This window comes from Vitis riparia, chromosome 16, assembly GCF_004353265.1.
Source record: "Vitis riparia cultivar Riparia Gloire de Montpellier isolate 1030 chromosome 16, EGFV_Vit.rip_1.0, whole genome shotgun sequence".
NCBI classification, from domain to species: Eukaryota; Viridiplantae; Streptophyta; class Magnoliopsida; order Vitales; family Vitaceae; genus Vitis; species Vitis riparia.
In genome coordinates this window covers 20,812,876-20,833,091 of record NC_048446.1, presented here as the reverse complement: position 1 = coordinate 20,833,091, position 20,216 = coordinate 20,812,876, and the positions used below count along the sequence as shown (strand labels likewise).

The window sequence follows — 20,216 nt, the reverse complement described above, 5'->3', positions numbered from 1 at the left end:
TTCAATGGTTTAGTTGAGAAGATGGTGGATGATTTAATGTCAAAAAAATTTTCCCCAAATATAATTATTAGAGAAAGTATTGGAATTTCATGCGGGAATTAAATAAAGTGCATGACATATATGCACAATTCGTGAGTGATAAGAAAAATAAAGGAATGACTCATAATTTATTATAATTTTTCACAAATGGTAGCCTTGTACGCATTTGTACACTTAGTACATTCCTTATACAGTTAGTATAATACAATTGCACAATAGCGCAATAAATGAATAAATAATTTTTTTTTTCATAAAAAAAAATAGTATTTTCAAAAAGAGACAATATAGAAAATAAAATTTATTTTTAAAAATAAAAAAAATAAAAAAATAAAAACTAGAAAAATATTTTAAAACCAAATTCAAATGTAATCTATATAATTTTTAGTTACTTGTTTTCATCTAAAATAAGTAAATATACCTTTCAACCTTTTTATATAAGAAAAATTCAATTTCTACTATGTATTGATATAATCCACTTCTAAAATTAGGTCATATGAAAACATTTTAATTGAGTACTTAAAATAAAAACTTTCCATCTATCATCTTTATTTCTTTTTCTTTTTCTTATTTTAATAAATTTTCAATTAATTTAAATCATTAAAAATTATTTGAAAATTTTAATGATATTTTATTTGAAATATCATTAAAAAGTTGTATTGACAATTTTCTTATTGTGAGTCAAAATATTTTACATTAGTCTATTTAGATAAGAAAAATTATTAATATAATATTAGAATTTTATATCTTAGTTATTTTTTTCAATAAATTTATCTTTTAAAAATTTTAAAATAAAAACATTATATATATATATATATATAATAAAGTGAAGTGATAGTCAATTATTAAATTTTTTAAAATATGGTTAATGTAGAAAATATAAAAAATAATTAAAAATAAGAGAAAAATATAAATGAAAGGGTAATATAAATTTAAAATAAAAAATAAACTAAAAGATAAATACAAAAAGATAAAAAATATTTGGATGAAAAATCCCAAAATTTTTATCATTGCTTATAATAAGAACAAAAAGATTCAATATCTTTAAAAATGAAAAACAAAAAAACATTATTGCTTTTTATTTGACATAAAATAGAAATATAGATCGGAAGGGAAAAAAAAATTAGAAATGAGTAATACTTAATAGGGAATAGAAAAGAGAAAAAAAAAATTGAAATTCACACTCACCTGTACCTATATAAGGGTTAAGGGTATTTTAGGGATTAATGAAAGACAATATCCTTCATCTTAATTTTCATATTTTGTTTGGGTATTGGACTTAAATATGCATGATATATGGACCTAAGGTTAATTTTTGGGCCCGACTAGGTCCAAAACACAATTCTCTCGAAAAAAAAAAAAAAAAAAACCGTGCAAAGGTAGAGAAGGGAGGGGGATGAGTAAAAGCAAAGAAAAACAAAGTCAAAAGTAGTAATCAGCTTTTTCTTTTTTTCTTTTTAATAATAATTCACTCATTTCCATAAACCCTATTTGGTCGTCTTCAACCTTGGAGGCTACTGGGCTACTACTCTCTTGGGAAAAGCTCAAAAACTGCTTTGGCGGGTCATAGAACTGTACTTTTCTCAGAAGACTCCAACTCACACATTGGTTTCATTTCATACTTTGAATGGAATGCTGCATGTGCATGCCATAAGAACATGTTGGTGCTCAAGTTCTTGCATTTTATGCGGAGTTCGTGTCATACTCGTGCATTGTTATATGTCTTGAATTGGGTTGTATTCAGGTTGAAAGACATCTACCACCCACGCATGTTGTAATGCTAGGTGAGGCTGGCTCTGCCATGGACGAGACCAGAGGCAGAAAGCATACAGTTCTGCTCCCCTAAGGGACAGTGAGCATGGGTTCTCATTATTCCCTCACATACGCATACAATTGAAAGACTAATTCAATCTCTTTTAGCAGATTGTCCCCATGGTTCCTACGCGCATTGTCCCCAGATCTCCTCCCTAGATCATGGTTGCAAAACAGTGCTAAAACCCAATCCCTGAGGTTGATGCCAGCCTATAGTAGATCTAGAGAGTTCTCTTCTACATCTTAGGATAGAAGAATCCACTACTATCAAAAGAGGGAGGGCTCACCCCCCAACATGGTAAGGTGAGAGACGGGAGGTCCCATGCCCACCTTCACACATGTTTGATCTACTCAATCCCTTCTCACACAATCAGGATGTTACCTCTGATTACTATTTCCATGTCCCTCCAAGAGTGGATAGCCCAAAGGTTCTCCTACAATACTAAGGTATCTCCTATACTTCCTTTCCAAGGTCTGCCTAGTTGTATATCATCCAAATGCTTAACACCTAGTTGAGTAGCAACTTGGAAGTCCAACATGAGCTTGACGGACCTTGATTGTACTTGGCTTGCCTAACCATCAAGGACATGGGGGCAGTCTAAGGTTCTTGGCTTGACAACTGGAATTGAAAGCTTCTTAAAGATGAGAATTTCTTAGGAAGCCCATTTCAATCAGATCGGAAAGAAGGATTGACCACTGCTGCTTGCAGGGGACACGTTATTGTCACTATATTTCTTGTCAAAAATGGTTGTCTACCTACTAACTTGCATTATCCCATTCACTCATGGATTTTTCGTAACAGTTAATTCTTATTATAAAATCCCCATTAATAAGCTCAAACGCTAAAGAGCAAGGTATCATAAATTCAACCTAGAAGTCACTTTTAATTTATCCTTTCAGATGTTCAAAAACTTTTATTTGCGATTTTATGGGGACATCAATCAGAAGATTAACATTCTGATTAAAAGAAAAAAAAACCTAAGGTGTCATTAAGATACATCTTGATTTTTGTTTTAAAAAATAGAAAATGATAGTAACTTCTACATAAAATGTGACATCCCTTTGAGACTTACCTTGAAATATATTTTTAAAATGGTTTAAAAAAAATTGAGGTATTAAAGAATTTTTACTACCTCAAAATTTAAAATATTAAAAGTAATTTTTAAAAATATAAGGTAATTCCATACATTTTATCTAATAGTCGCTCTATGCTATATAGTAGTACTATTTTCTAATTTTAAAAACAAAAAATAGGAGGTGTCTCCAAACGAGCACCAAGTCTACTGTCATATTTTTTAAATTCCAAACAGTTTGATAATGATAATGAACATTCTCTTGTATCACCTTTATGTGAACTCTTATGAGAAAGTATGAGCAAAAATTTGTGATTTGATCAAATGAAAATATCTTTTCAACATATGGCATGTCAGGGTACATATTTATTTTCAGAATTTGGGAAGCTGATGTTCCAAGGAAGGGGGTATACCCCAATTAAGTTACACTAGAAGAACCTTTGACATTTTATCAAGTATAGAAATCCCCTTGGTTCAATTTTTTCTTTTAGAATTTTTTGTTGGCTCCTTTTCTATCATTTTTTCTTTATTTGAATCTTTATTTCATTTGTTTATTTATTTAAAATTGGTTTACTCCAGAACCTTGACTGTCCTACCCAACTTTTGAAATTCTTGGGATGTTCCAGCTTTTTCTGTTCTTTTTTTTTCTCTTGAAAACAGAGATATATCAAAGAAAACCATGAAAATAACATGCCAATAAAAATATACCTGCCCTCCTATCATTGGCCTGGTGATCCAAAAATATTAAGCTGCCTTACCATTTTGGAAAATTCAGGGGACAATGCCCACAAATCCTGCTTAGAAGCTGTACATTTGGAGGGATGGAGGTTAGGAATCCAGCTTATCAGGTAGGATCCAGGTTTTTAACATGCCTACAATATATGTGGGATAAGAGTAACATAAAATTATGGGTGTAGATATGAATCAAATGCAGTGAACAGGGTAGCACTGAAAACTTGGGCAATCAATCATAAATTGGCATCAGGGTCCATCTATCGGAAAAGGCGCGACACTGATCTCCTTGGTACCTTGCCTTCAAGCTTTAATCTTCTATATGCTTCTCTAATGTGGCAAGGCCTAATCGGTCCTGTTTCCTTTCTCTCAGTCATAACCATTCTAGCTGCAAAACACAAAAGACTCATTACATGATGCTATAGAAGCACGAAAATTCAATTTTTTGATATATATCTTGAACCTGACTAAGAGTCTGTGTGGTAGTGATTTTAGGAAGTGTTTTTAATATTTTTAATACTTAAAAGGCACCAATTTTAAAGTGTTAGAAATACTAAAAACACTTCCAAAAATCACTACCAAACACGCTTTAAGCCAAGCACTAAGATGTAGCTTTGTTACACAAGATTCTAGCAAAATTAATTGAAAAATGGATCAAACTACTGCAATCACATCTCCACCCCTAGCATGGTCTATTTATTCTTCTCCCTTTTAGTTTAGTTGAAAGGATATTTTTGGCTTTTCTTCCCCCCCTTTTGTCTTAATTTCTTCTGGAGGGAAATGCTGGTTATTTTGGAAATGAAATTTTAACATAAACTCAAAGACAAAAGTGGAAAAAAAAAAAGAAAGAAAGAAAGAAAAAAGGAAAGGGGAGAAAAAAGAAAAGAAAGAGAGTTTGCATTCACCTGTTTCAACAAGCTCACCAACAAACATTTTTGCTATTCCTGATGCTACAATTGTCATTGGTGCTGAAATTTTTTGGCTTCCAGTAATGCTCACAAGCAACTGCATTAAAATAAAAAATAAAAGAAAGAAAACAAATGAGAAAAAAAACATAAACAATATAAGCACAAGTAAATGTGTAAACAGTGTCACCAGGTTTTAAGGCATAACAGATGCAGGTCAAGAAGGCTGCATAGACAAGCGTTTGGTATGCCAAGCAACAGATGTAAAAGGTTCAGAGGAAACTTTTTTGAACTCATTATTCCCAACATGCAAAGTTTCAGCCCACAACCTATCATGTAGCAAAACTACTAAAGCCTACTCTGTGATTCATATAATTTTTTGTCAGCAGCATTATACAAGTCTGCTAGGCTAAACCTTCTCACATAGGAAGAAGAAGCATCAAACAGTAAGCACTTTGTATCCAGAGTCTCAGATGAGAAGAATGAGGCATCAAACCTACATATACACACACACATATATATATATATATTTCTTGGAGAGGAACCTCAACAATTTATTCTTGCCGTGCAAGAGGGTTCCTTCTCTTCCCACTTAGATTAAAAGTCAGGAATCAGATTACAGAATCATAGAAGGTCAAATGAACTGATAGACTCAATAAAAGCATCAAACATTGCCCTAATCATGGAAAGCCATAGAAGAAAGATACCTTTTTCATGTTTGCTTTTTGAAATCCAGATCTTCTAAAGGATTCATACCTGCTCATCTGTTCCTCAGTGAACTGTGATAAGATAGCCCTAAAAGACAATCAGAGATGAGATAGTTTAGACTCTATGGACACATTTATTCATGCATATTCTTTACATGATACAATAAGGGACTCATTTCTAAAATGGTTTATTTTACAAATTTGTCCTTGTAATATTTTCATGACTAAGGACTCCGTGCAACAACATTTTATTATAAGAAATGCATGTGAGAGCAATCCAAAGTTGACAATGTTTTGTATATGTAAACATAGATGATATCAAATGTAGGACAACATTAAAAAATTTCTCCTTTTTTTTTTTTTGTCTCTTTTAGTAAAATTGTATTCAGAATTTTGCACTTGCACTTTTCTGATGGGAAAAAGTGTTGGACTTATAATTATATGACAAATTATTTTAGACATGCACATCAATATAACAACAGATGTTGCTTATATTTCTAAACCACAACGGATTGTACATATTTCTAAACCTAAAATTGTTTATGTATAAATAAAATATGCATAATTACGCAAAGTTGAAATCAGATCAATTATAAAATCTTGAAGAAACCAATGAAGGAAAAAAGTTTTTTGTGATTTTTTTTTTTATATGGGCAAATACATAATCCATAAAGAGATTAGTGCCTAACAAAAAGAGGCCCACCCATTGGACACAAGTGGTATGCAAAAGGCTTAAAAAGGGATAGAAAACAACTAAATTTCCATTTGAGGCTATCTAAAAAATTCCATCATTCTCACATCTCCAAGTCCACCCCAACAAGGATTTCAAAAGGTCACCTTCAATCTTTGATCTAGAAACTCTTCATCATGGAAGATCCTTCCGTAACACTCTTTCCATATACACCAAAATAAACATAAGGGAAAACCATGCACCAAATCATACTACCTTTTCCCCATCCCCTTAGTGAAGTAGGACAACCTTATGATGATTGTCTAAACTCAAAAGTAGGTGGCCAAGGGTTTTATTTTTAAAGGAATAAAGTTTATGGTAGAGAAAAATAAAATAAAAAAAATAAAGAGAAAGAAGAACGACGAAGAAAAGATGGAAACCTTAGAATCTCACTAAGGCCTTTTACGAGTCTCACCTAGAAGAAAATCAATAGAGTCTTACCGCTAAGGGTTGCAACACTTGCAATGAAGAAAAACATAATATTATTAATATCAATCAATTCATTTATTTGATTTACATCAATTAGCCTTATTTATAGGTTTCTCTAAGAAATTCAAAATCTTTCTAATAACCTATTATGAATCTAATTCTAATCATCTTATAACCTAATTAACTAATCCTAATTTGACTCTAACAAATACTAATCCTACTTCACTTCCAACTAATACTAATTCTAATTTAATTCCATCTAATATTAATCCTAATTTAATTCCAAGTAATATTAATCCTACTTTAATGACAACTAATACAAATTCCATTTCTTGATGTATATCTTAGAAATTCATTCTCATCACTTAGCCTCTCACGCTGGGAGAAGGTTTGTCATTAACTCTAAAAACATTGACTTCAACCCAAAAATTGCTAAAATAAGATTTCACAACTTTATTATCCTCTCACAATGGGTTAGGATGTGATTTGTTGTTTCTTCTGTCTTTGCAGAGGCTATACCTATTTATAATTATCCACCCTCTTCTCATGAGGATATCTATGGTTAGGATCTTACCCCAAACTACTTCCCATGTGCCCCCCTAAAAAAAATAAATAAATAAAAATAAAGGAAGAAATAGAAGAGAAGGTTCTCAAAGGCTAATGGAACCTTTAAATTTCTTTAGTTAGGAACATCTCTCTATTCCCACCACATCAAGAACTATAGTAGGATTCAACATAGAAGTTTCCTTTCCTATCTTCTTTCCATTGTAAGCTATCAACCCCTACCCCTTACACTCTCACCGAATGAATGAGCTTGAAAAATTGAACCACCGCATCTGTTTCTCAATCCCAATAAGTATCTTCTAAATGGTACATGGCAATGTCCTCCTTTCCTTCCCTCTTTGCACAAATCTGTTATTGTAGCATCCTTGTTAGAGACAAAATTGGAAAGCAAAAAGAAGACCTCTATCAAGGGACTTTTTTTTTTATAGGTAAATAGATTTCAATAAGAGCCAAAAGGCTAGAGAAAAGGTATACACGGAGTATACCAAAGACAAAGAAGCAAAAAACAAAGGGACAAAACAAACCTGACCCTTACTTGGTGGCTAGCCAGTCTACAAAATCTATCAAAGACAAAGTGTGTTCCTCTATATACACCTTAGCCCAATTCACAATAGTGTACAAAAAAATGGATTTAATGTCTTGATCGTTCCTCTCCATATCATCGAAGGCCCTCCTATTTCTTTCTCTCCAAATGGTCCACATCAAGCAGAGGGGGGCAGCTCTCCAAGCTTTCTTCCTTTTCTTGCCCACAAAGGAACCATGCCAACCTAGGATGTTTTTTTTCACAGAGGAGTGCATCACCCATTGCACCCCAAACAGGGAGAAGATTAGAAGCCATAACATTCTGGCTTTCTCGCAAAACAGAAGAAGGTGATCTGTGGTTTCCTCCTTATATTTACACAAAAAGCCTCTATCAAGGGACTTGAACCCACCCATCTATCCTATTAAAATTTAGTATTCATACTATTTCTAACTTGAGTTGTTGTCTTGATTTTAAAATATTCTCACTCTCTTCTAATGGTTTGCCATAAGCTTACTCCAAAAGGCCCTCTCACCTCTAGGGTGCTCCAATCCCCCTCCATTCCCCATATTTGGCTTGGATGAACTTTCTCCACATACTATCATTGTCATCGGCAAACCTCCATTACCATTTACCTAGTAAGGTTTGGTTTAATACCTCCAACCTCCTAACTACCAAACCACCATACTTTTGTCCTTACAAACAATTTCCTATCTCACTAGATTCATTTTCCTTCCTTCTAGGTGGCTATCCCATAGAAAATATCTCTAATTTTTAAAATCTAATATAACCCTTCTGCAAATTGAAAAAACGAACATGAAGTAAATTGGAAGACTCAATAGTATACTCTTAAAAGAGTTAATCTCCCTCCCTCAGACAAATATAGCTTCTTCAAGGAGGCCAATCTTTTTTTTTTTTTTTTTTGGGTTTCTCCTTGATTAAGTCCCACCGCATAGGAATTATGAATTGCACTTAGAGGCAAGCTAAGATACAAGGAAGGAAGACTCCCAATTTTGTACTGGAATAGAGAAGCCAATTTGTCTACACTTAACACCTCCCCATAAGAACCATCTCACTTCTTCTTTTTTTTATGTTTATCTTCAAGCCTAACACAAATTTAAAACAAACAACAATATCTCAACTCACCCACGTCATTTTAATAGAAAATAAGCATGTCACTTGTCATAGTAAATGGGAAATATTCATCATTTCTCCTTCTCTACCCTCAACCTTTTTTAATAGGTAAAGATCAGTATCTATAAATTAATTTTTTTTTTTGATAAGTAAAGGATATTCATTCAAAAGGCACAAAGCCACAAGGTATACAGGGAGTATACAAGGCAGCTAAGGCCTCAAAAAACAACAACAAAAACAAAAGAATCACCTCCCTTTAATTGGAGGCTATCCACTCCAGGAAACCTATAAGGGAGAACGCCTCCTCACCTACATACAATTTGGCCCAACTCCAAAGATTACAAACAAAAAAATTCTTTAACTTCTGCACATTCAACACACCTCCCCTAAAAGCTAATCTATTCCTCTCTTTCCACACCGTCCAAAAAATACACAACGGAATGGTGTCCCAAATCTTTTTCCTCTCTTTCCATTTCACATCAACCTTTGGTTGATGTGAAATGGGTTTTCCCAGAAAGTGTAAAGGAGGTCTCAGTATCTATAAATTAATACTAGAAAAAGGTACACCAAAGCACACAAAACATATACAAGAGGCACCTAAAGGAAGGCCTTGAAAGAGAAGTCACAAAAAACCATCCTTGCTCTCAATAAGACCCCACCCAATCTGCAAAATCAATCAAAGGCATTGAGCCTTCTCTTATGTACATGCTAACCAAACTGAAAGATTACAAGGAACGAATGTTTTATCTTTTGATCAGCCTATTTCGAGTTTTCAAAACCTCTTCGATTTTGTTCTTAGCTAATTGTCCAAAAACTGCAAGGAGGAGCAACTCTCCACACCTTTTCCCTTTTCTTCCCTACAAAGGAACCATACCAACTTAACAGAGTATCTTTCATTAAAGAAGGGATCCCCCAAACTACACTAAATAAGGAGAATAACAGTTACCATAGAATCCTTGCTTTGGTGTAATGAAGTTATTTATAATCAATAGACTCCCCTTCAAGTTTACAAAGAAAGCATCTATTCACTAACGTTGTCCACTTTTCTAAGCCAAAGATCCCTTGATTTTTTCCTCTGCAAAACTTCTTTCAAAATGGCTAAGTGGTTGTATTCGTCTTTAGCTATTTTCTATTTCTCATTATCCTTATCTGATAAAGGTCCTTACCTTTCTAAACTATCCCACAATTTATCTTCTCCAATGCAACTTCTTTCCTAACAGATGCATTACCAAAAACCTCTTTGTTCCATCTTAAAAAGCACGAAACTTGGAGTACCCTTGATCTGGTATTTATACTAGTCCTTGATCATGCTGCCAAACATTTCCACTTCCAACCACATTCTTTTTAGCTTGAACAGAACCTTACCTTTCTTAATTCCCCCTATAATTAGGACAATAAGAGTGTGATTTGACACCGGCCTGGCATTTATTGTTAAGAAACACAAGAAAAATGCTCTTCCTAGTTACTGAAAAATAGGAAGCAATCTAGTTGAGATTTGGAACTGTCCTCCTGACCTCCACTTCACGTGAATAAACCCCTAAAAAGAGGTAAATCAACCAACTCACATTCTATAAATCCAAAGAACTACCTTATATCTAGAAACATCTTGCTACAATTCCTCATTTTGAATGGATGGTGCACAAACATTAAAATCCCTGCATATACACTAGGGCCCTTCCCAAAGCCCTCTAATAGAGCCTAACTCCTCCCACATCTCCCTTTTCTCCTTTTCACTCAATGGGCTATGAATGCTAGAGAACACCCAACTAAAATCATCTTCACAATTTCTAGTAAGGCAAGAAATAGAATAAACTCCTGCCTATGAATCCAAACATTCTAGAACTCTAGAATCCCACATCACCAAAATCCCTCATCACCAAAATCCCTTCTACTATTCCTCTAGCATCTTGAGGAATCCGATTTAAACTCCTCCCATCCCTAAGCTTCTTACTTACCCAACAGTCATAGCACAAATCTTGGTTCCCTGAAAACAAATCAAGTTTGGCTTCTTTCTCCTAACAAAGGAATTGATCACCCTCCTTTAATCAGATCATGCAAGCCTCTTACATCCCAAGAAAGCATGCAAAGCTTCATTTAGACACCTCTACCACATGTCAACCTTCCATCATATCCTCCACTTCCTTCCCTGCAATACCCTCATAATTTTACTTTTTTTATTTTTTGTTTTTTGGTAAGCAAGGAATGCATAAAATATAAAAAGCGCTAAAATGACGCATCAAAGTACATGGGATGCATACAAAAAGCATCTAAAAGCACAATGAACAAGAGAGAAGCACAAAAAATGGCACCCTCTCTTAACAAAAACCCAACTACTCAACAAAATCGAATAAAGACATAAAATCTATCTCTATGTACATCTTCACCCAAGTAAACAAATTACTAAGAAAGGAATTTTTCAAATAAAGATCCAAACGCTCCTCATTATCAAACACCTTGTGATTCCTTTCCTTCCAAATAGTCCAAAAAATACACAAAGGAGTTACTCTCTAAACCTTCTTACGTCTTTTACCCACAAAGGACCCATGCCACCCTAAGAGGGCCTCCTGAATGGTAGCAGTTTGCACCCATTGGAAATCAAAAAGATCAAATAGCAACTGCCAAAGGACCTTGACCTTAGAACAATGGAGGAGTAATTGATCTATGGATTCTTCCTTTGCAAAGAAAACATCTATTGACTAAAGACCACCCCCTTTTCTAAAGCTAATCTATGGTGAAGACCTTTCCCAAACTAGCCTCCCAAGCAAAAAAAAACTAACTTTAGAAGGCACCCACTAGTTCCAAATTACACTTCTTGGAAATAATCAACACCCCTAATTCCAAAGCGGCATATAAAAGCTTAACAGATAACTTATTGTTGGTCGAGTTTGCCTACACCTTCTTGTCTTCACTCACACTATCAACCACCTTTCCTTGCAACCTTGAAAATAAATCTTCTACATCATCCACTTCCCAATCATTTAAAGGTCTAAAGAAACAAGGGTTTCAATGACCTTTCTCTCCTATCTAAAACCAAGGATCTGCCAACTATGCCTCCTTTGAAACTAATAAAGCAAATAAAGAAGGTTAGGAAACACACAATGGTTCATCCTCACACCATTTGTCCTTCCAAAACTTCACTCTCCTTCCATTGCCCATCACAAAGGAGGAACTGCAAATGAAATTGCTTCTGCTCTTTCCCGATAGATTTCCAAAGCCTAACTCCAACCCTTCTCTAACTTCACTGGACCACCACCCACCCTCTTCCTCTCCATATTTTCCACTAATGACTTGAGTCCTAAAAGCTCCTTTTTCTATTGCATACCGCCAATTCCACTCGCACAAAAGTGCCTTATTCAACAAAGGAAGTTGTCTAATCCCTAAACAACAACAAAACCCCCCCCCCCCCCCCCCCCCCAAAACTCTTCTATAAACACATTGTCAACCACTTCACCAAATGCACCTTCTTCTCCAACCTACCACCTCCTCATAGGAAATCTTGTTGAATTTTCTCCAACCTCAATATGACTTTCCTTGGAATGCTAAATAAAGACAAAAAATAGATGGGAATACTAGATAGAGTAATCTTGATTAAAGTAAGCCTCCCCCTTTGGAGATGTATTGCCTTTTCCACAAAGAGTCTTTCACAAAACCTTTCTTCCACTCCTATCCCTTGATAGTCATCTCCCCCTCAAGAAGAAGTGATGAACTAATAATTGAAGATAATCTAAACAAGCTTTCCTTGAGAAGCCTTCAAATCTTAATAGAAGTTTAGTAAATTTTTGGAAAATCACTAGGAAGGCCATCCCTGAGGGACATGCCCATCGGGCTTTTATGATTTTTTTTTTTTTTTTTTTTTTATCTCTAATAACAGAAAAAGAGAAAAGAAAATGAAATTTTTTAGATCCTACTTTTTAGAGTAAACATATTAAAAAACAACAATAAGGTAGAAATAGTTTATTTTTAATGAAATTTATTTTGAACAAGGATTGGAGACTAGAAGGAAATTCAAAGAAGGATATGGAAGTTAAGAATCATAAAATTTTAAAAATCACTTACTCTATTTGCTATAAGAGATTAGTCAAGGTTGATTTATTTAACAAAATAAGTTGTTCCTAAGTCAAAATCATTGTTAAGTGGAATCTTCTTTATGCCACTTGACACACTTAATCAATAACCTTTATCAAACATCCATTCCCTTATCCAAAATGGCCTTTTATATCCTAGCTCATAGCATACACATCAACTTTTTTAATTTAACTCATATTTAATAATTTTTTTTACTATGTTTCTTTCCCCTTTCTTTTAGCATAGGAAACAAATTTTTATTGAATTAGTTTTTATCCTAGCTCATAGCACACACATCAACTTTTTTAATTTAACTCATATTTAATAATTTTTTTTACTATGTTTCTTTCCCCTTTCTTTTAGCATAGGAAACAAATTTTTATTGAATTAGTTTTTGTCGCTCGACATTTTCTTGCAATTTTTATAAAACTTAATCTAACACAAAATATTAAGCATGTTTCTTATTTAATTTGACAAATACAAAACCAGCCCAACCCACTTTAACCCCCATGTAATATAAGTAAAACAACTAAGTATCACATGTATGTTAAAAAGAGATTAAAAAATAAATAAATAATATAGAAGTTAATTACATAATTCCATTTAAGAGAGAGAGAGAGAGATTCAAGTAAAGATAAAAGTGTGTATATATATATATATTGGCATCATATTAACTGTATAATGCAACAAATAATGACATATAAATCAATCCAATAACCAAAGAAGTTAAAATTGTAAGCATAACATCTTATATATAAGAATTATAAACATAATATCTGGCATGATTTAGAAAACAATAGACAAATAAAATGAACACACATAGACATGTACGCAAAAATAAGCAAGAAGTTAGAATTCCCAAACACTAAATGCAAAAGCAAATGACTTGTTTGTAGAGAATTATCGGCTCCGTTTTTGTGTTTTACATTACTTTTTTCTTCTAGAAGCTGGGAAACCCATATAAATATTTAAGCAGGATTTACTAGCTTGGAGTTAAGAAGAAGCATAGATAGGATGAAGCTCAAATTACTAATCAAATGTTCATAGCATCGTAAGTAGAGTATTATAAGTGATGTAAAAGAACTTAATGGCTCAAGTGTCTTCCCTTTTTTTCTTGTTTGAGTTTAGGAAATCCATTTCTAAGCTTAAAAGTTGAAAAATGAGGTTTGTAGTAGAGTCAAAGCTTGCAAGTCTTGGGCCAACAAAGATCAAGAAGCTTCAAATAAGGTAAAACATTGAATTAAATTAGGTGGTTTTGGTATTTTTGTTGTCTGCTTGATTGGAATATAGGATGCATATTGTACTAATGTTTAATAGTGATTTGGGAGTTTTCATCTCAATGACAGTGGGGCAATAAGAAACATGCAGGGTATATCAGAAATCGTATAGGCGTCTATACTAATACAGTACAAAGAGGTTCAAGGGATTGGAGTTGGAAAATCACCCACCACCTCCATCAAATTACTCATTATCAAGATCTTAGATTTCCAAATGAAATTCAAAATATTTCTCTTTTGTGAAAGACTAAAATGCAGCATTAAATCTGACATATGAACCATTTACTAGTACTACCCATTGTACGTCTAAGGTGGACTTTCAGGGCCTCATTTCTTGCAATGGAAAATAAAATAGTCTGCGCAACAGGATGACAAAATCATATGCAAGGAATAATGGACAATGAAAGAGGGGGGAACCAAAAAAGGAGAAAACATACTGCATCTTGGCCATTTTATGAGGATCACCAGATGTTGGGAGCTTTCCAAGCTCCACATCCATGTTCTCCTCCTCTTCTTCCTCATCTTCATCTTTGGACTTTGCAGTGGGTGGTACTGTGGTTCCACTAGATGGAGCAGCAGAGGGTGTTGATGTGGGATGAACATTGACATTGGCATCATCTTCATCTTCGATTTGTCCACCAACAAGCTCCTCAACAGGTGAATCAGGTGGTGATGATTCCTCAAATGCCACTTCAAATGGATCCTTGGATTGCTTCATTTTTCCTTCTAATTCTGTGGATTAACACTAAAAAACCTTAGATCACAAAACAATTAAGCAACTCTGAGTTATAATTCTGAAGGACAACCTCATGCAAAGATTTCTTCAAACCTTAAACAAAGTGAGGCACAACGTAATTTATGAATGCAACTTTATATAATATAAAAGGGTAATTATTTAAAAAAAAAAAATTAGACCATGCACAAATTTAATTATATAGAATTTAACATGCTAATATTTGTCACATTAATCCATATTTTTGTCATATTAATCCATATAAAAATATCCAAATTCAAGCATAAATCCAGATGATACATGTTTTAAAAAAAAAATTCTAAAATTGTTCGTTAAAAACTACAAATAAAGGAAACCAACGTGATTCAAAATCTACACAGTTGCACCTGAAAGAAGAATAGATACAATTTGTAGTACTGGCTAATGACTGAATGCAAATGACAACAATAGCAATAATCATCACAAATAAATGAGCAAGAATCAATAATTTCCAATAATTGAAAATGAGCAAGAATAAGGCTTCTAGGTAGATAAATGGGAGAAAATCTGGAAATTTATAAAATAAAATCCCAAAAAAAAAAAAACTCACTTCTGAATCTGAGTTTAAGAAGGTTTGCAGAAGAAATCAGGAAGGAGGAATTCACTATTTCGGAACCCCCCATCCCCCTTGCAATCTAAATAGCAATCAAGAGATCTTTCTATCTTCCTTTCTCTTTCGAATAAAGATGACAATAGCAGGCAGGTATCAAGTGTGGTGTCCTCACAAGCGATTCTAAATGTACCCACACTTTTCTCAATCCACCTGGGATTCTATAGGGAATAGATAAGATTTAATGCTTATTTGGACAATAGTGAACATTAAAAACCTAAATCTGAAATAAAACCCATATGGATTCTTACCCAATTTCATGAAATTCTTGAGACATAATATCATTAAAATAAAATAAAACAAAAAGAAAGATGGAGGAAATATAGGGTCTATTTAGTTGTTGTTTCCAAAAACTGTTTTCTGTTCTCACTCAAAAACACATTTGGCAATTGTTCCCCATGTTTTCAAATTTGTTCTCCGTGTTCTTGATTTGGTGGTTTTGGAGAACAAATACTTAATGGCGAGTTGGCCTCTTAGTAAAAGAGGAACAATGAAACTCCAAGTATATAAATATCAAAGGATAAAATTAATATGTCATCTTCAAAAATTAATATGCCATCTTCAATTAGGGGTTTTCTCCAGCAGATGTTCGTTGAGAATAAATCAAACTAAAAATGTACATTATCTGTAAAAGGATTTACACCCCTCTCAAAGTGAGAGTTTCTTGTCCTTTCTCTATTTTTATTATTTTGCTAGTTTCTGATGTGAATTAAGAAATATATCAACTAAATTAACTTCAACAAAAAAGAAAAACTGAAGTGACCAGTCCACACTATTTGTCAGGCAAGAATTCATCCAATTCATTTCTGGACAATGTAAAGGTAAGATCAGACAATGAATCACACAGACCAAATAAATCAACTTAATCAAATTACACGTACCCAGAAAATCAATTGAATTAGACATATGGAAAATCTCCTCAACCAACATATACAATCCCCAAAATTCAATTCTATCCGAAGAACCGACCAGAATCTCACCAAACCTAAACACTTCGCATAGATTCCAAACCCTGCCAATTCCCAATGTCACGAAGCTAAACTCCAACACGTAAAAGATCCAAAACAATTCAACATCACCGAACAATCCGTTTGGTTTTCGGGAAAAACCGAAGAAATGAAAACAAAATCCAAAGTTTCGTTTCCAGGAGCCAAAACTCAAATTACCCAAAATTCTATATGGTTTTCTTCTCTCTATATTTTCCGCACCATTTCTTAGCAACCAAACGGATTCGGGAAAAGAGAATAGAGAAGCTAGGGTTTGAAGATTCGATCTTTTACCTTAAAGATGGCTCTTTGTGTCGTCCCTGCTACAGTTTTTTTGGTTCTTCTTCTTCTTCTCAGCTGCTAATATAATAATAAATAAAAAGTCTGTTTGGGCAACGAGAAACCTTGAGAAATTTCAAATTTGGACTTCTTTTTACCTACGTACTACACTGCTAATCCACCCACACCTTTCCCTTTTCTCTCTCCACTATTACTATTTTTATTTTTACTTTTAATTTTTTTTTTTCTCTTGAATAATATAGATAATAAATATATAATATATTTCAAATATTTCTGTTTTTATTTTTTAACTGAAAATTTAATTTTTTAAATATTTAATTGGTCCTACCCGATAGGTGAGGAAAGCGAATCTCGTCCACAACTTATGTGGGGTCCAGCAATTGTGTGGGTGGGATGGAAAGTACGGTCAGTTGGAGCCCGCCGGATGAAGATTGGATTACGGCAACTTTCCGTCACTCCATATCTCGTAGGATCATATCATCGAAAAATTTGCCATCTCAGCATTCAGATGGATCATTAAATTTGCCACCTCAGCATTTGGGATGCGCCCACGTGGCTAAAATTGCTTCTCAGACTTCAGTTTCACCACAACATGTCAACATCAACGGAAAGGAAATAAAAATATAGACAGATCCAAGAGGTTGACGCATTTGCCGGGAGAAGGCTCTGAAGGCGTGAAGAGCAAACCTGATCAACAGCAAAGGAAGGCAATAACCATAGAGAGGCCTCTATGCTGCCTTCCATCCTTTTTCTCTACTTTTTCTTTACTTTTCCTAGTTTTCAGCCTCTCTTCCTCTCTCTTGCAAGGGAGCAATAGCCAATCTACCCCATTTTCTATCATTTTTAATTTAAAAAATTAGCTATCATTAAGATTATTAAGGGCATTTGGGTTACTTTTCCTTTTGAATTTTTGCTTTTAATTAAATATCCATCTTTAAAAAAAAAGAAAAAAAAAAAAGCTAAACCTCGTTTAAAAAATTAGATTCATGACTCACTTCCATCTTATTTTTTTAATCAAAACAATGACATCATTGAAAATTTTTCAAACTTATTAAACAATCACTAAAAAATGATCAAAAACTCTTTTTTTTTTTTTTTTTTACTTATTATGTAATTTTGAAACATGTTTTTATTTTCTATTTTTAAAAATAAAATTATTACACATGTTTGATATTTTTTAAAATTGAAACATAAAATCATTAATATTTTCATTTTAAAAAAATAGTGAAAACAGGTGTGGGCACCCACTTTTAGGTGTCGCTATGCGATGGCAAATCTTTCATTTTGGAAAAAGTTATATTTATTTGAAATTTGGGATCATCACTTAACTTATTTATTTTTAAAAGGAAAAACAAAATTAGAAATAAAAAAAACCCTTAATGGTTCCAAAATGGAAAAGCAATATTTGCAAACCTAGCATGGTGGTGTTAGTTAACCTACAATAGAATGGGAGAAACATACGGGTTGTATGAAAGGACTGCATAAACAAGACACATAATCCAACCATGGAAAGGACTATCTGATTTCCCAAATAATTTTTCAATACATGTCTCAAAATCTAGTTAGGAAACGAGTTGCATTGTAATAGTCAATAAAAAGCATAATTTATCTATATCTATACTATATATAAAAGAAGAGAAAGCTTGTACACTATTTTCTTCCCGATGTACCCTTATTACATCACTTATTTCCCCTTATATTTCACTATAACAATCATTAATAAATTCACCTAAAAGATCATAATAAATATGTCGTTTTATTATTTATGAGTTACAATTGATAAAATTAGATTCATTTTATTTATTTTCCACTTCAAAGTTTTCAATTTATTTTTTCAAGATAAGAGTTTTTATCTTTTTTTAGTTGCTTTCCAAAGGCTTCCATTTACATTAGGATTGTATCATTTATGTTTCCAAGGTAAAATTAGTTAATGTTTATTCAAAACAAATCTTTTATATATATATAATTGTACAATCTAATGTTCTTAGATAGTTAATTTCTAAATATTCTAGCTTGGACTCACTAGAATGAAATCCTAAAATTGAAAACTTTCAATAGCATTGGCAAGTTAAAAGCATCCAAAAGGAAACTCTAGCCCTGTATTTTTTTTAAGGAATGGAAGCTCTTGGATAATAGAGTCACTTTCTCAGTAGGTAGTGGGCAAATGGTGAAATTTTGGAAGTACAAGTGGTGTGGTGATGTGGCATTGTGTCCTCTTACCCCACTCTTTATGCTATTGTTGATTCTAAGGAGGATTGGGTAGCGAATGTTTGGCATTTGACAATTGAAGGGGAGTGTTGGACCCTTCATTTTTATAGGGTCCTTAATGATTGGGATATGGATTTGGTGGAGTGGTTTCTCTTGAGTTTGCAAGGGAAGAGTATATGCAAGGATCATGAAGATAAATTGATTTAGACAAGATAAAAAAATGGGACGTTTTTTTGTTAAAGCACTTTATTCAACTTTGGAGACAAAAAGTATCATGCCCTTTCCTGCTAGTGTGATTTGGAATTCTTGGGTCCCCTCAAAGGTGGGTTTTTTCGATTGGGAGGCTTCTTGAGCAAAAGTGTTAACTTTGGATTATTTAAGGAGGAGAGGGTGGTCTCTAGAAAATCGATGTTTTCTTTGTTTTGAAGAAGAAGAGACTATTGACCACATCCTTATCCATTGTGTCAAGACAAGGGTGTTATGAAATATTTTGTTCTCTCTATTTGCTGTGTTTTGGATACTTCCTTATTTTGTTAGGAACATGCTCTTAGGATGACATGGTTCTTTTGTTGGTAAAATGTGAAAAAATGTGTGGTAGACAACTCCTCTTTGCTTATTTTAGACCATTTGGAAGGAAAGAAATATAATAGCTTTCGAAAATGATGAACAATTTATTCAAGGACTAAAACACGCTTTCCTTTGTGACTATGGGATTGGTCTAGGTTGTGGATTGGGTGGGTTCTTTTTAAGGGGGGCGTTGTTTTTGTTGGTGATTCTTCTTTTTTTGCACGTTTGTTGTATACCCCCATGGAGTGTTGTTTGGTGTTTCTTGTTTATAGTATACTCTTCATTTACTCATAAAAAAATGCAATAGAATAAAAAGAAAGGTATTTCACATATTTTGCTTTGAAAGATAAAAAATTAAAAGGCACTATAAACAAGAACCTCTACATATATATAGTTCCAAAAACTTTCTCCTCTATTTGATGTGGGACATCACAAACACCCCTCCATGTAGACACAACGTCCTCGTTATGTCCCATGGGATTGCAGGACCCAATAGACAAACACCTCATTTGGGGTCAAACAAATCCTCACACCAAGGTCAGGGATCGACTCCGATACCATTTGTAACGACCCACACCCAACCATGCAAATATTGTCTGCTCTAGGTTGAAAAGAGTCCTCACAACTTTAAAACACGTTTAAGAGGAGCCTCTATGTATATATAGCGTTAAAAACTTTCTCCCTTATTTGATGTGGGACATTACAGAGTAAGTCCAAGTGTCTTATGTGTTAAACGTAGGTGCAATTTTTTGTATTCTCGAACCTTAGATGGTGAAAATTTTGACAATT

At 33.5% G+C, this 20,216-nt stretch overlaps 1 protein-coding gene across 2 annotated transcripts; it reads right to left on the bottom strand.

The window, feature by feature from the left end:
* Positions 1 to 3,643: 3,643 nt before the first annotated feature.
* Positions 3,644 to 16,808, bottom strand: LOC117934286 (transcription initiation factor TFIID subunit 11). 2 transcript variants are annotated; one of them, XM_034855963.1, is made up of 6 exons: positions 16,647 to 16,808; positions 16,248 to 16,378; positions 14,422 to 14,716; positions 5,266 to 5,353; positions 4,559 to 4,658; positions 3,644 to 4,041 (listed from the first exon to the last, which is right to left on the bottom strand). In XM_034855963.1, the coding sequence occupies exons 2-6, from the start codon at positions 16,294 to 16,296 to the stop codon at positions 3,914 to 3,916; spliced, it is 660 nt and encodes a 219-aa protein (XP_034711854.1). In that variant the 5' UTR covers positions 16,297 to 16,378; positions 16,647 to 16,808; the 3' UTR covers positions 3,644 to 3,913. The 2 variants fall into 2 exon arrangements, with proteins under 2 accessions (XP_034711854.1, XP_034711855.1); XM_034855964.1 differs by lacking the exon at positions 16,248 to 16,378.
* Between the last annotated feature and the right edge of the window lie 3,408 nt (positions 16,809 to 20,216).